We start from the raw sequence: 12,476 nt of genomic DNA on the forward strand, positions 1-12,476 counted from the left end.
CTTTTTTATTCCTCAGTTCCATACATATACCTTCAGTAGACAAGTCTTCTAGTCTCTTCTGTCGGAGGACTGCTCTGACATTTTCCCTGATGAGTAATACCACCTCTCCCTCATTAATACTTCCACCTCTATCATGCCTAAACCAATGAAACCCCTGAACATTAAGCTGCCATTGCTGCCCCTCCTGCAACCAAGTCTCACTAATGGCTACAATGTCATAATTCCAGGTACTGATCCATGCTCTCAGTTTATTGGCCTTACCTTCTTGCATTGAAATGGATGCAACTCAGAACATTAGTCTACCTGCTCAGTCCAAATATGTGCTGATGGCATCCTACAAATGTTGTCATGCTTCCGATGCTAACATTGCATGTCCACAATTTACTAATCCTAGCTAATCCATACGCCTTTGGAAAGTAGGATGAAACCGGAGCACCTGGAGGAAACCCATACAGTCATGGAGAGAATGTACAAACTCCTTACAAACTGTAGGGGAATTGAAACCTGAACACTGGTGCTGTAACGTGTTACCGTGCCACCTGTACCATGTTACTGTGCCACCTGTACCATCCTGTGCGAGAAAGATTGGGATGGGATGATTAGGAGGAAGAGAATATAGTTTGAAGTCAGGATTGCTCTGGGGATAAGCTGTGAAATTAGGTCATCTGGCAGATAGGTCACTGAGATCAGTTAGAGAGAAACAGTATAGTTCCATGTCCAAAAGTGCTATGAAATCAGGACAACAAGATACAAAAGCTTGAAAGCACATGCCACCAGGCTCAAGGACAGCTTCCATCCTACTTCAGGGAGAAGTTTCTATCACTGAATGGACCTCTTGTATGATAAAGATGAACTCTTGCTCTTCCAACTAACCTTGATGCGGGCCTTGCACCTTCTGTGTCTCCTTGCACTGCACTTTCTCTGTAACAGCTTCTTGCTTTGTGCTACTTCAATGTGCTTATGTTTTGGAATGATCTGTACAGATGGCATGCAAAATAAAGTTTTTTCACTGTGCCTCAGTGCATGTGACAATAATAAAACAAATATTAGTTTTAAAAAATAAAAAGAAAACAGAAGGCTGCAGGAAATTCCCAGTACATCAGTTTGTGCTAGACCATCTTCATTTTCACAAGGTCTTCTGAAATCAAGTGATAATAAGAACTCTCACGTTTCCATTAGTGCTAAAGCTACCTCCATCAAATTCTTTTTTTGAGTCAAATACTTTCTTTTTCTATTGTGTCCGGCAAGTCACTACCATTTTGCTTGGAAAGTAAAAATTAACGGAATGATCAAAGTTTGCAATCTATCAAATCATTAATCTGCTAGTGAAGTTACCAGTTGATTTGAAATAAATGGATTTTCTCGAATGGTAAATAGTAGATAAATTTAATACAAATGTCTTGTCAGTTGCATAGTCAAATGTAAATTCAACATGCCTTTCTGAGCTCATTGATAATATTCACAAGATCTATCATAGCACTGGAACACAACTTAAAATATTGTGGGAGAGCTGCAGCATTGCAGATCCCATTTTTCAGATAAAACAATAAAACGGGTATCATCTTCCATCTCAGCTGATATTAAAAGACTGTACAACACTTTCCAAGGGAACTCTTGTGTGTCATGTGAGTCGTGTGGCTCCTGAACCTCCTTCTTGCTCACTGCAATAAGAAGAGAACATGACCTGTGTGGTGGGGGTCCTTGATGATGGATGTTGCTTTCCTGCAACAACACTCCATGTACAATGGTGGGGAGGGCTTTACCCATGAGAGACTGGGCTGTATCCACTACTTTTTGTAGGATTTTCTGTTCAAGGGCATTGATATATCCATACCAGGCAATGATGCAGTCATTGATATATCCATACCAGGCAACGATGCAGTGGTACTCTGCACCACACGTCTATAAAATTTTGCCAAAGTTTGAGATGTCATGCCAAATCTTCAGAGACTACTGAAGTAGTAGAAGCACTACCATGCTTTCTTCGTATTTGCACTTACATGCTGTACCAAGGACAGGTTCTCTGAAATGATGGCACTGAGGAATTTAAAGTTGCTGACCCTCTGATTCCCTGATGAGGACTGGCTCATAGACCTCCAGTCTCCGTCTCCTGCTCCTGAAGTCAATAATCAGTTCCTTGGTCTTGCTGATTGACATTAAGAGGTTGTTGTTATGGCACCACTCCGCCAGATTTTCAATCTCCCTCCTATGTGCTGATTCATCACACCTTTGATTTACCAGAATGTTACAAATATCATCTGCCTTGCTGTTATTTGTAGACCACAGTTGACCTTCCAGGACGGAAGCCACTCTGTAACTCCGAGTTGACACATTCAGTTAACTTCTGTAGGTGGACCAAGAAGACTTAATCTTGTCATCAATATTCAATAGAGAGATGCCCCTGTAGTTATTACAATCACTTTCCTCACCTTTGCTTTTGTAGAGGGAAATGATCTTGGCGTCTCTCATATCCTGTGGTACAACTCTTTCCTGCCAGCAGTGACAGAGGACTTCATGCAGCAGGGGTAGAGGGTAGTTATGCAGTGCTTGATGAGGTCTGGAGGAATCCCATCATTGCCTGGTACCTTTCCTGAGGCCAAGCCGCCGATGACCTTGCTGAGCTCCTCTAGGCTTGGGTCTGCATCCAGTTCTTCCATTGTTGGCAGGCACTCAATGGTGTCCAGGCTGAAGTGGTGACAGTGTTCAACCTTAAGTAGAGGTCATTGTAATGTTCTATCCATCTCTCCACCGTTTACCCGTCTGTGATTAGTTACCCATTGATTGATTTAAAGGGACTCTGAAAGGGACTGAGGGCTTTCTTGATGCCATCATACACATGTTGCCTGTCAGTGCTGTGACCTGGATGTCTTCACTGAGCTGTATCCAGTACTCATTGGCACAATGCCTGGCAGTCTGATGAATTTTACTTCTAGCAGTCCTGAGGATCTGTAAGTTCCTCTCAGTTGGTGAACACATATTTGGCTAGGGAGGGCACATTTGATTTCATCTGATTGGATTTGCCTTCAAACCAGTCATTTGTTTTCAATGTGTTCTTTCCAAAGATAGCTAAGGTCCTGCTGTAGATGGTATTCTGCAGAAGTTCCTGTTTCTCAACGACAGAGCTTCCAAGCTGCTGGGCACTCCATTCTTTCTCAAAGGACTTAACAAACTGCTCCAGCAGATCTGGGTGAGACATCTTCCTGACATCAATGCAAGGGATCCTTTCTTGTTTAGCACAATAGAATTTCTTTGATTGGCTGTAGTCTGATCTTGCAACACACCAGCCAGTCGTCTGTGTTGTAGTCTGAACTATGGTAGGAATGCATGAATAGCACACTGCCGAAGGAGTGCCTGACCAGAATGAAGTCCAGCTGGCGCCTGATGAAGGGTCTTCACCCAAAAGACCAGCTGTTTATTCTTTTCCATAGCTGCTGCCTGGCCTGCTGAGTTCTCCCAGCTTTTTGGGTGCATTGCCAGGAGAACAAAATGTCCCTTGCTGGGGGTATTCCTGATGGTGGTTGCAAGATTCTCATAAAACTCATCCTTTGCCTCAGATGTAGAGTACAGCATGAGCGTGTACACATTGACAAGAGTAAATTGACCTTCAGTGGTAAGTGGTTGTGCAGACCCATTGCCACCTAGTTGCACCAACTTGAACAATATGTTCCTCACTGAAAATTCCACTCCATGCTCCCTGGGCTCAACCAGGGCCCTTCCCTTGCCAGAGAAAGGTGTAGTCTTTCTCCTTTTTTGTGCCCAAGTCAGCCAGACACACCTCCTGGAGGGTGGCTATGCCCATGTGAAGTCTTTTAAGCTCCTTGTGTATTACAGCTGCTTCCTGACATCACTGAAATCTTGTGAGGTTATCAGAGAGGCCAGTCAGCATTGTCCAAACATTTCAGCGTCCCAGTTTTAGAGCTAGTCTCTTTCATTGTATTGTCTTGCCTGGTGCAGTGTTTCCAGTCTGCAGTTCGGATAACTCCTCATCCCTATGCACCCAATGAGGAAAGATGACCGTGGCGGGACAGCACCCTAAGGTGGGCAGTAGCTGTTCAGTGAGATCCAAGAATCTCTCCCACAGTCGGAAGCAACCCCTGGCACCACGCTCTATGTCAATTGAGTGTACTGACTTATAACCAGTAAGTCTGCTTCCCATGTTGTGTCAACGCCATGTCCCCATCTCCTTGCAGCCGATGGATCCCAAGGAACAACAGAGGCAGATATACCAGTGGTGTCACTGCAGTTGCCAGTCAGCATTGAACTCAATGTAGAGCTGCCTTAGGGACTCCAGCTCTGGATTTTCCCCTCAGGGTTCACTCCTGAAGCTTTCCCCATGAGTGGGTTAGCTGCAAGGCATCAGAAGTTTGAGCTCCAAGTTTTCCTTCTCCAAGACGGGTTTCCAACCATGGCTGACGAGCCCCATCTGCTCGAAGCAACCGGCTTTAATGCGCCAGTAACCCGCCTTTGCCCCTTCTCCTGTCAGTAAAAAATGGTTTCACCAGGCTTAGTGACTAAGCCACAAGTGAAGGCGAGGAGCTGGATGCTCCACATGACTTTAAAAAACGCCAACCTTCTAGAATGCATGAGGCACAGTTACCCTGATGCTTGCTGCAAGGCTAAAGTTGTTTTCTATGCATAGATAATTCAAGCAACAAATTAACCCAAAAAATTTCTTGGGGGTACGTAAAAAGAAACAGTGGTCATAGGTTTATTCCTTAGTCATTGCTGATTGAGATTATCTCAGTTGGGGCAATATTAGAGCCTCTACTACCAGACTGAGCTGATCTTTTTAAGGAAGGTTTTCATTAATAATATTAAGTATTTCTTTATGAATTTATATTGCTGGAGGCAAAATTTGAAAAGTGCATCTGGATAAAGTACATAGCTTACCGACATTTGCAGTCTCGACTTGCATATAAAGAATGGCTACTTTGGCAAGGTAACAGTAGCTGCCAGTGTCTGCAGAACTGTACCCTAGCAACAGGACTATTGCTTTTAGGATGGCAGATAAAACAGAGGGAAATTAGAATTGCAAAGTGAAACATATTCTTACAGAGAATAGCATCCGTTGCCATGACTGTGTTTGTTACCTGGTACGGCACAACTTGAATTCTAACCTGGAATCTAAACTATTTGCTCACAGGAAACTAATGAGACATTAGAATGAAAAATTCCAATGACTTTTAGAAACATATTTAATCCCTTTATTATTCATTCTGAAACTATTTCCAAAAAATAATCGTGAGTTAAACCCCCTCCAAGTTCAGTAGAATTCTCTCATAAAACAGCTGCTTCACATTTAGCCAGCATCTGATATTGGGAACAGGCCCTTGGCCAAAGTAACAATCGGCTTCTTAGAAACTATTAGTTTTTGTATAGATTATCTTTTTCTTCCAGCTTCTGAAAACAGAAAAGAAATTAGACTGATTTTCAGTCATATAACATTAAATTTGCTGCTTTTTCCCTCCTAATTGGCTTGAGGGACAGTGAATGTTTGAAAGGAAACCACATAATTTATCCTATTTCTTGTAATATCCTGTCATGTTTTATACCTAATCTGAATGTTATTGTAATTTTATTTAATTCTGGTTTCATGTACAATATCATTAAATCAAACTTCCAAGAACAACATTGATTTAAGCTAACTCTGACTTTAAAACCTTTGAGGTAATTATTGTGAAGCTTGATATTATTTAATCAACAGATTAAAGAGATGGAATTTCATCAGTGAACTAATCATTCCCTTTGTTTTGATAGTGACTTCCCCTTTGTGGTGAAGAGGCAATATATATCCCAGCTCTCCAAACTGCTCTTGATAATAAATATATCTGGGGAGGCACCTAGCTGACACAGCTATGATAGAGCCATATGTTCTTACAAACAGTAGACATGACGCTGCTTTATAAATCATTTTAAAGTAATTTTCCTGAAATTTATTCCTTTTCTATTAAATCTTCCTTGAGATTGAATGGTAATTCTCGGCAAACTACTCTTCCATGGCACTAAAGACCAGCTCAATTCTTCCCGTTCGACCTGTACACATTCCCATACACGTTATACATACATTGGCAAACAGCCCCTAGTTTTCAGTCTGATTCCCACTTCCAAATACCCAATCTAAGAACCACTAACGCACATTAGATCCAAGAAACTTCTCATACAGCGTGCTACTCCATATATCAATTTACTTAGTTTATTGTAATGGTACAAGGATAATGGTGGTAGTAGAGGTCAAACCCATAGCATGTGTGACAAAACTTTCCAAAACATCACATGCCACTCATAAAAACTCATAACAAGCAGACCTCTAACCAACAAACAAATTACAGATAAACCTGAATTATTTGGAGCCAAACCATTCACTTTGTCTGGCATTTAAAAGTTTACCAAAATAATATGGGTGATGCAGTATTGATCGAAACGGTAGCATTGTATTAAGCCAAAGCCATTTAGCTCAGAAATTTAAACAGTAGTCAAGTGACTCAAAGTCAATAAAATAAATACTGAACACCAAAGAAAACCCAGAAACACAACACTGCTACAATGAAATTTCACTACGTAGAAAATGCCATTCAAGTCAATAAACTTTATACAGCTACTTGTGCTTCTCCCATGGCCGTTTTTCAAACAGAACCAAATAGGAGTTAGAACTTGATACTCAAGATGGTTAACACCTCCAAGAGAATGCAAGGGAAAATGGATACTAATCCAGCATCTACAACCCATATTAAAGGGATATTCTGAAGCCTCCTACTGAGGTCTAATTGAAGGGAAGGACTTATAGGTTCAAGTTATGAACTTTGATCAAAACAGTCCACCAATCAAGTTATACATATACAGTAAAAGTCTTATGTGCTCACAATGTTTGCACAGCAGGAGAAAAACACTGAAGCCAGTAATCTTCCATAGCGTGAGTCATGCTTCTTGATTAATCATCCGAATTTCTTCAGAAACTCTAGCAGCACTACTGACATCGGACTGTAGGAGAATTACTAAATCTTCATTCTCCTCAATTATCAAAGTGTTCCCTCAAAACAATACATTTTCAAAGAGGCAAAATCTATGTTTAAATTGCTGAGTTTTCACATTACAAGTTTAAGGACATTTTAAGGCCTACTCCCATTGACAATGGGCAATATCAAGAGGTCAACCAACAACTGTGTACTGTTGCATTTTATTAGATTCATGGCAACAGCATGTATGTAGACTTACCATGCACTTATTGGGCTTTTCTCCTGAATGAACCCTCATGTGTATCAGGAGCTTGTAACGAGCATTAAAGGGCCTGTAGCGCCTCACACACCCAGCCCAGAAACAAGTAAAGTCTTCTCCTTTACGCTGGTCAATGTGCATTTTCTCGATGTGCCTCACCAGCTCCTCTTGCTGGTCATAGACAGCACTGCAGTCTATCCATCGACATACCTGCTTCCCAAAGTTCTTGACCAGCTCGTGAGCATCTTCAAGTTGAATCTGTCCATTGGGCAGTTGCCTGTGTAAGTGAGTTATAGTCCCATGGGATTGACCAAAGTGCTGCTGGGAATGGTATGGAGGAGGAGGACCATGGTGGTGCTGAAACAGTTTTATATCATGTGAATATTCATCAATGGGCTCATGCTTGAAAAAGTTAATTTTATTGCAACCATCAATCACTCCATGTTGAACAACCATGTTTCCCGTGGCCAGACTTAGGTCCATGTTTTCATCCACTTGCTGCAAAGAAACATGATCACCTTCTGTATCCTCTTGCTCACCACTGCGTGTTGGGAATGCGGACAGGGACGAGGCAGGAGAAGCTGAGTTACACTGGTTGCCTAGCATAGAGCAGGACTGCGCACTGCCATTCTTCCGTGACCCGACGTGACCGCTTCCTCCAGACTGCGAAAGAAGACTGGTGGAAGTGCTCCGCATCCCGTTGACACAAGCAATAAGTGATGTCGGAGAGGTTCGAATGATGGCGGTGATGTCAAGCCCATCAGTTGATAGTGGTGACGCTGAAACTGATCGTTTCTTGACGTTGCCCAGTTGTAGCTTGCTCACTTGACGAGGGCTGGCACTTGACATAAAACCCAGTGAAGAGCTGCTTTCATTGCTGAAGAAATAAGATGAATAGGAACCAGAGATGCTGCTGTTCAGTGGCTCAGCTTCTGATGACAGACTGCTGGCAACCCCAATTTCAGAATGACTGGAAAGCCCTTCACTCTCAGAAAGGAGTTGCGGCCATTCCTGTTTGATGTGCAGGTTTGGGAGATTTTCATCCAAACGTAGGGTGCTGGGAGACATGGAAGTTTGAGGAGCAAGTGATCTGAAAAACAATCATAAACTTGTTGAGACACCAATTTAAAACAATTGAATATAAATATGTACCATTTCCTCTCTTTTAATTGTTTCATACAGTATTTCAAATTCTTTAAATGTGGAACACACAAGAATTAATGGGAAAGACAATGGAGGGATTCTCAATATTGCATCTTTGATAGATGTAAAGGGTCCCTTAGCACTCTACAAAACTAACTAGAAAATTAAAACAAAACATGATGTAGTAATTAAATTGCTCTTTATCCTAGTAATCACAAGAAAATAATGGTCCAGAATCCATTTATGAAGTAATTACTGTTACACTGTTTGATTTTCATATCCTTCAGAAAATCTGAAGCTATTTTGGCTAACAACTATGTTTCAAGGAAAATGCAAGATTTCCCCCAAAGACTTAGTATATAAATGAGCCTTACAAATCAGGCAATCCCCAAATACAATTCACAGTTCAAAATCAAAAACTACAGATGCTGCTAATCTGAAAATTGAATCAAAATTGTATTCTACACTAGGTTAGTGGACTCTGACTGGGCTTTGCGGAAAGGGTCAACTGCAATTAGTCTCATTGCATCTGGGCTTAGAAGTAAAAATCAGAGAGGCTTCTGTCCCTTGGACAGATTCCAATTGTGGGCAAATCCACCAGTCTACACGCAAAACAAATCAGGACAGGAAACAGATATTAAGCCGTTTGTGATTAAACAGCACAAGAGCACTTGCTGTCCAGGCTCACACGTGAAGGTTTCTTGAATCTAATAAAAGAATGATATATATGGTACTTGCTGACTGTTAATTGCACACCAGGTGGCTCACTGGGGAGCAACTTCATTCAACACTTGAATAATTACACAAGTATGTTTACTTGGCTATTCTTTGGTAAAATATTCTAGAAATAATGAAGTTTGAGGATCTACGTAATATTTGCCCAAAATGCACACTTCTTTGCAGTCGTAAGACTGAGGAAGGCCAATTTCCAAGAAAATGTAACTCAGGTTTCCCTTTGTTTTTCTAGGAGTAGGTGTTGACCACTCTGCTCTTAAACCCATTTGCCTTTCAGCTCATCAATGGCTGAATTCTGATCTGATTTCATCCACCTGCCTTTGCTCTAGATCCCTTCTTGGTAACTAACTTTTAGCAGTTAGAGTCTTTCAGGAGACGAGCAGATAAAATTGGACTGGAAAAAAATGTCTTAAATAAGTATAATAAATTTCACGACATATGCCAGTGATATCAAACCTGATTCAAATTATATTTTCCATTGCTCCACAGGTGAGCTCTTTATTTTACTTAGATGCATATTGCAAAAGCAGATCAGATGTGACAGTCAGGAAAGAAATGCAAGTTAACAGTTCAGTTTGGAGGCCTTCATCCATATGCAGATTTTTTTAAACACATACAGAATATATTATGGTGGTAGAAAGTAACCTGGTGTCAGAGTGAGGCAGACTCAGATGGGAACTGCCACGGGATGAAGACGGAAAGGTGCTGATGTGACTTCCTGAATGATTCACTGGCTCCAAACTAGCTGTTGCTATTGGCTCATTCCTCATGACATGGTTCATCTCATCCCTCTTGCTGGACACAGTGTAATATGGGCTGCAATCACCATTTGCTGCAACAGAATGAAAAGCTAGTGAGAGTTTGTTTCTTCTGGACAAATCCATGAGTAGAAACACTACCACTCCTGAAGGATGCACCTCAGGCTTTCCAAAGGAGGGATGCCCTCCTCCCCACCACCACAGACTAAATTGGGGAAGTTGCTATACATTAATTTAACTTTGAATCAAAACGTTTAAATATCATTGACCCAGTTGGATTAATTCAGCTTTAAGCATGATAGACCTAAGCGTTCAAAACTTGCCTTCCATGGTTTAATGCCAAGGTGCTGTTAATCTGAAACTTTAAGAATGCACTCTATGCTGAGTTAATGGACCCTGCCTGGACACTGGGGAAAGGGTTGTCATGTTCCAGAACAAGCTGCAGGACTTGTTGGAGACGGCCTCAGCACCTTGGGATCGAGCAAGAAGACATCGCACAGAGTGCATGCTCCTTTCAAATTACTCCTGCAGGAATGAATACAGTAGGTCTGAGGAGGCTGGTGAAGAAAGATTTGATCCCAGTTAGAATGAACTGCACAGCTGAATAGCTTTCTAGCACACATACTCTTTGAAGCTAATACAAGTGGCTTTTCGAATTTGTACAGTCTATTGGGCAGCACCCATGAAGATGAAGTCTAATGTTTGTTAGTGTTTTCAATGAAGAAGTGACCAGAATAGACACAGTAAAATAATAAGCAGTACATTATAAGGGAATAAACACCTTGTTCTGTTCATTTGGTGCCAATGCCAGCAATGTGGCATTCATTGTCCACCTATAAGAGTCCAGACAGGGTCCAGAGTCAGAACTAGGCCAGATTGTCTCGGGTCAACAGATTTCTTTCCCCAAAGGTCATCAGCAAACTAGATTCTTACAACAATCTGTTAGTTTAATGGTTAACCTTACCATAACCAGGTTTTTGTTTTAAAAAGAAAAATTCCAGGCCAACTTAATTATTTGAATCTAAATTCCCCCAGCTGCCTTAATGGAACTTGAACTTCTCCAGAAATCTGGCTCCTTATTCATCAATTTAACCAGTACCTTACCGTACACCAGAAATATATGTAATGCAACAAAATTAAAATTATTCCATTGATAACTACTCTACAAAACCTGATACTGCTAATTTTATTTACATTCATGCCAAGCTACATAACCTCAGTCCTGTGGCTGTTAATGATGTAAATATAATTGGGTAGGATTTCTAAGTACAAAGTTGAATAGGTTTAAGTTACAAACAAAAACATTTTTTTAAAAAAAACAAACAGTACACTATACATAAATTCTGCTTTGGTCATAACCCGATGCCCATAATGAGTTCTATACAAAGTCCTGTTCAGCTAATATTCCTCTACCCAATATCACGACCCATGCCATTGTGATTTCAACCATCTTATTTTTAACTATCATCAGTCAGGCACCCTCAAAATCTTTACCCTACCCTTACTCCACCACCACCAGCATGTATCATCACCAAATTGTTTGTCCTATTCCTACCTATGTTATCTCTTTGACCACACTTTTGTTCAATCTTCCTAGTTACTCTTCTATTCCTACCCAAATCTAACTCTGAATTGTGAAAGTATCTAGCAGTATTCTATACACCAAATATGTGAATTCCATTAATGTCTCAGAAGCGCTAATATTGTATTGAATGTATAGCTGAGGTTGTGGCAATTATTTCTTCAATTGTTTATTGGTTAAATATTCAGTAGGGGAAAGAGATCTTGGGATCATAATGATTAAATGTCATATAATTCAAAAACTTAATGTGAGGAAATAGGGAATGTTTCCTGTAGAGACCAGTGGCCGAGGTTTGATTAGCAGATCTCTAAGGATTGATGAATATTTTGTTTCTGTCTGATTACCTCACGGTACACGTAAATACTAATACGTACAGGATTTTGTTACAGAAGATTTGAAAAATGGAATAGAGTCCACCACAGGACATATTATGGGCTAGGTGAGCCAAACTGCCTTTTCTCATTCAGTTCTTTCTTACATAAATAAATGTAACTTTTAATACTGTCAAGGGTTTCAAAAACTACACAGATCGTAATGGTAAAAATGTATATTAATAGTCATATACAAACAGAGGAAGCTTTTCAGAGAAAATATTTGGTGTATTTTTTTAAATAACATTATTTTGAGAAAATTATTCTGACTTGAGATGTACGATTAAGTTTGGCACAACATATAAAGCAGACACATTCTAACACTGGAATACATTTTTCTATTCAATAATAGCTGGAACTGCTGACTTCTCAAAACAAAATCAATCTGACTGTAACAGAGAACCGAGTGTACAGAGGCTACGCACTCCAACAGCTCAGAGGAATTGGCAAGTCACACAGTAATTTCATCATGGCACCACATCATCCTATCAAGGCATGGTGCCTGTCAATAAAGAGAGACCTGTGTCTGCATCTCAACTAGGGATGCTGGAAGCGCAGCCAGCATTTCACTAACTTACATGAAGAGCTAAGTCTGCCTCAGAAATATAGCTAAAGATATAAAGCAATTAACTCTTGCAACAATTACTTAAGAACTTGATTACAGGCTGATAAATC

At 40.6% G+C, this 12,476-nt stretch overlaps 1 protein-coding gene across 5 annotated transcripts in view; it reads right to left on the reverse strand.

Annotated features, from left to right (window-relative positions):
• The window catches only part of glis1a (GLIS family zinc finger 1a), a 379,333-nt gene that overhangs the window by 239,296 nt on the left and 127,561 nt on the right, over positions 1 to 12,476 (reverse strand). For 4 of the 5 annotated variants that reach the window (XM_072274051.1, XM_072274052.1, XM_072274053.1 and 1 more), the window contains 2 exons: positions 9,736 to 9,922; positions 7,213 to 8,302 (listed from right to left, as the gene is read on the reverse strand). In XM_072274051.1, the coding sequence (XP_072130152.1) occupies positions 7,213 to 8,302; positions 9,736 to 9,922 (1,277 nt within the window). Of the gene's footprint in view, positions 1 to 7,212; positions 8,303 to 9,707; positions 9,923 to 12,476 lie in introns of those variants that run through there. The other variant, XM_072274055.1, reaches the window with a different exon arrangement.

Source organism: Mobula birostris, chromosome 12 (assembly GCF_030028105.1).
Source record: "Mobula birostris isolate sMobBir1 chromosome 12, sMobBir1.hap1, whole genome shotgun sequence".
Taxonomy (NCBI): Eukaryota; Metazoa; Chordata; class Chondrichthyes; order Myliobatiformes; family Myliobatidae; genus Mobula; species Mobula birostris.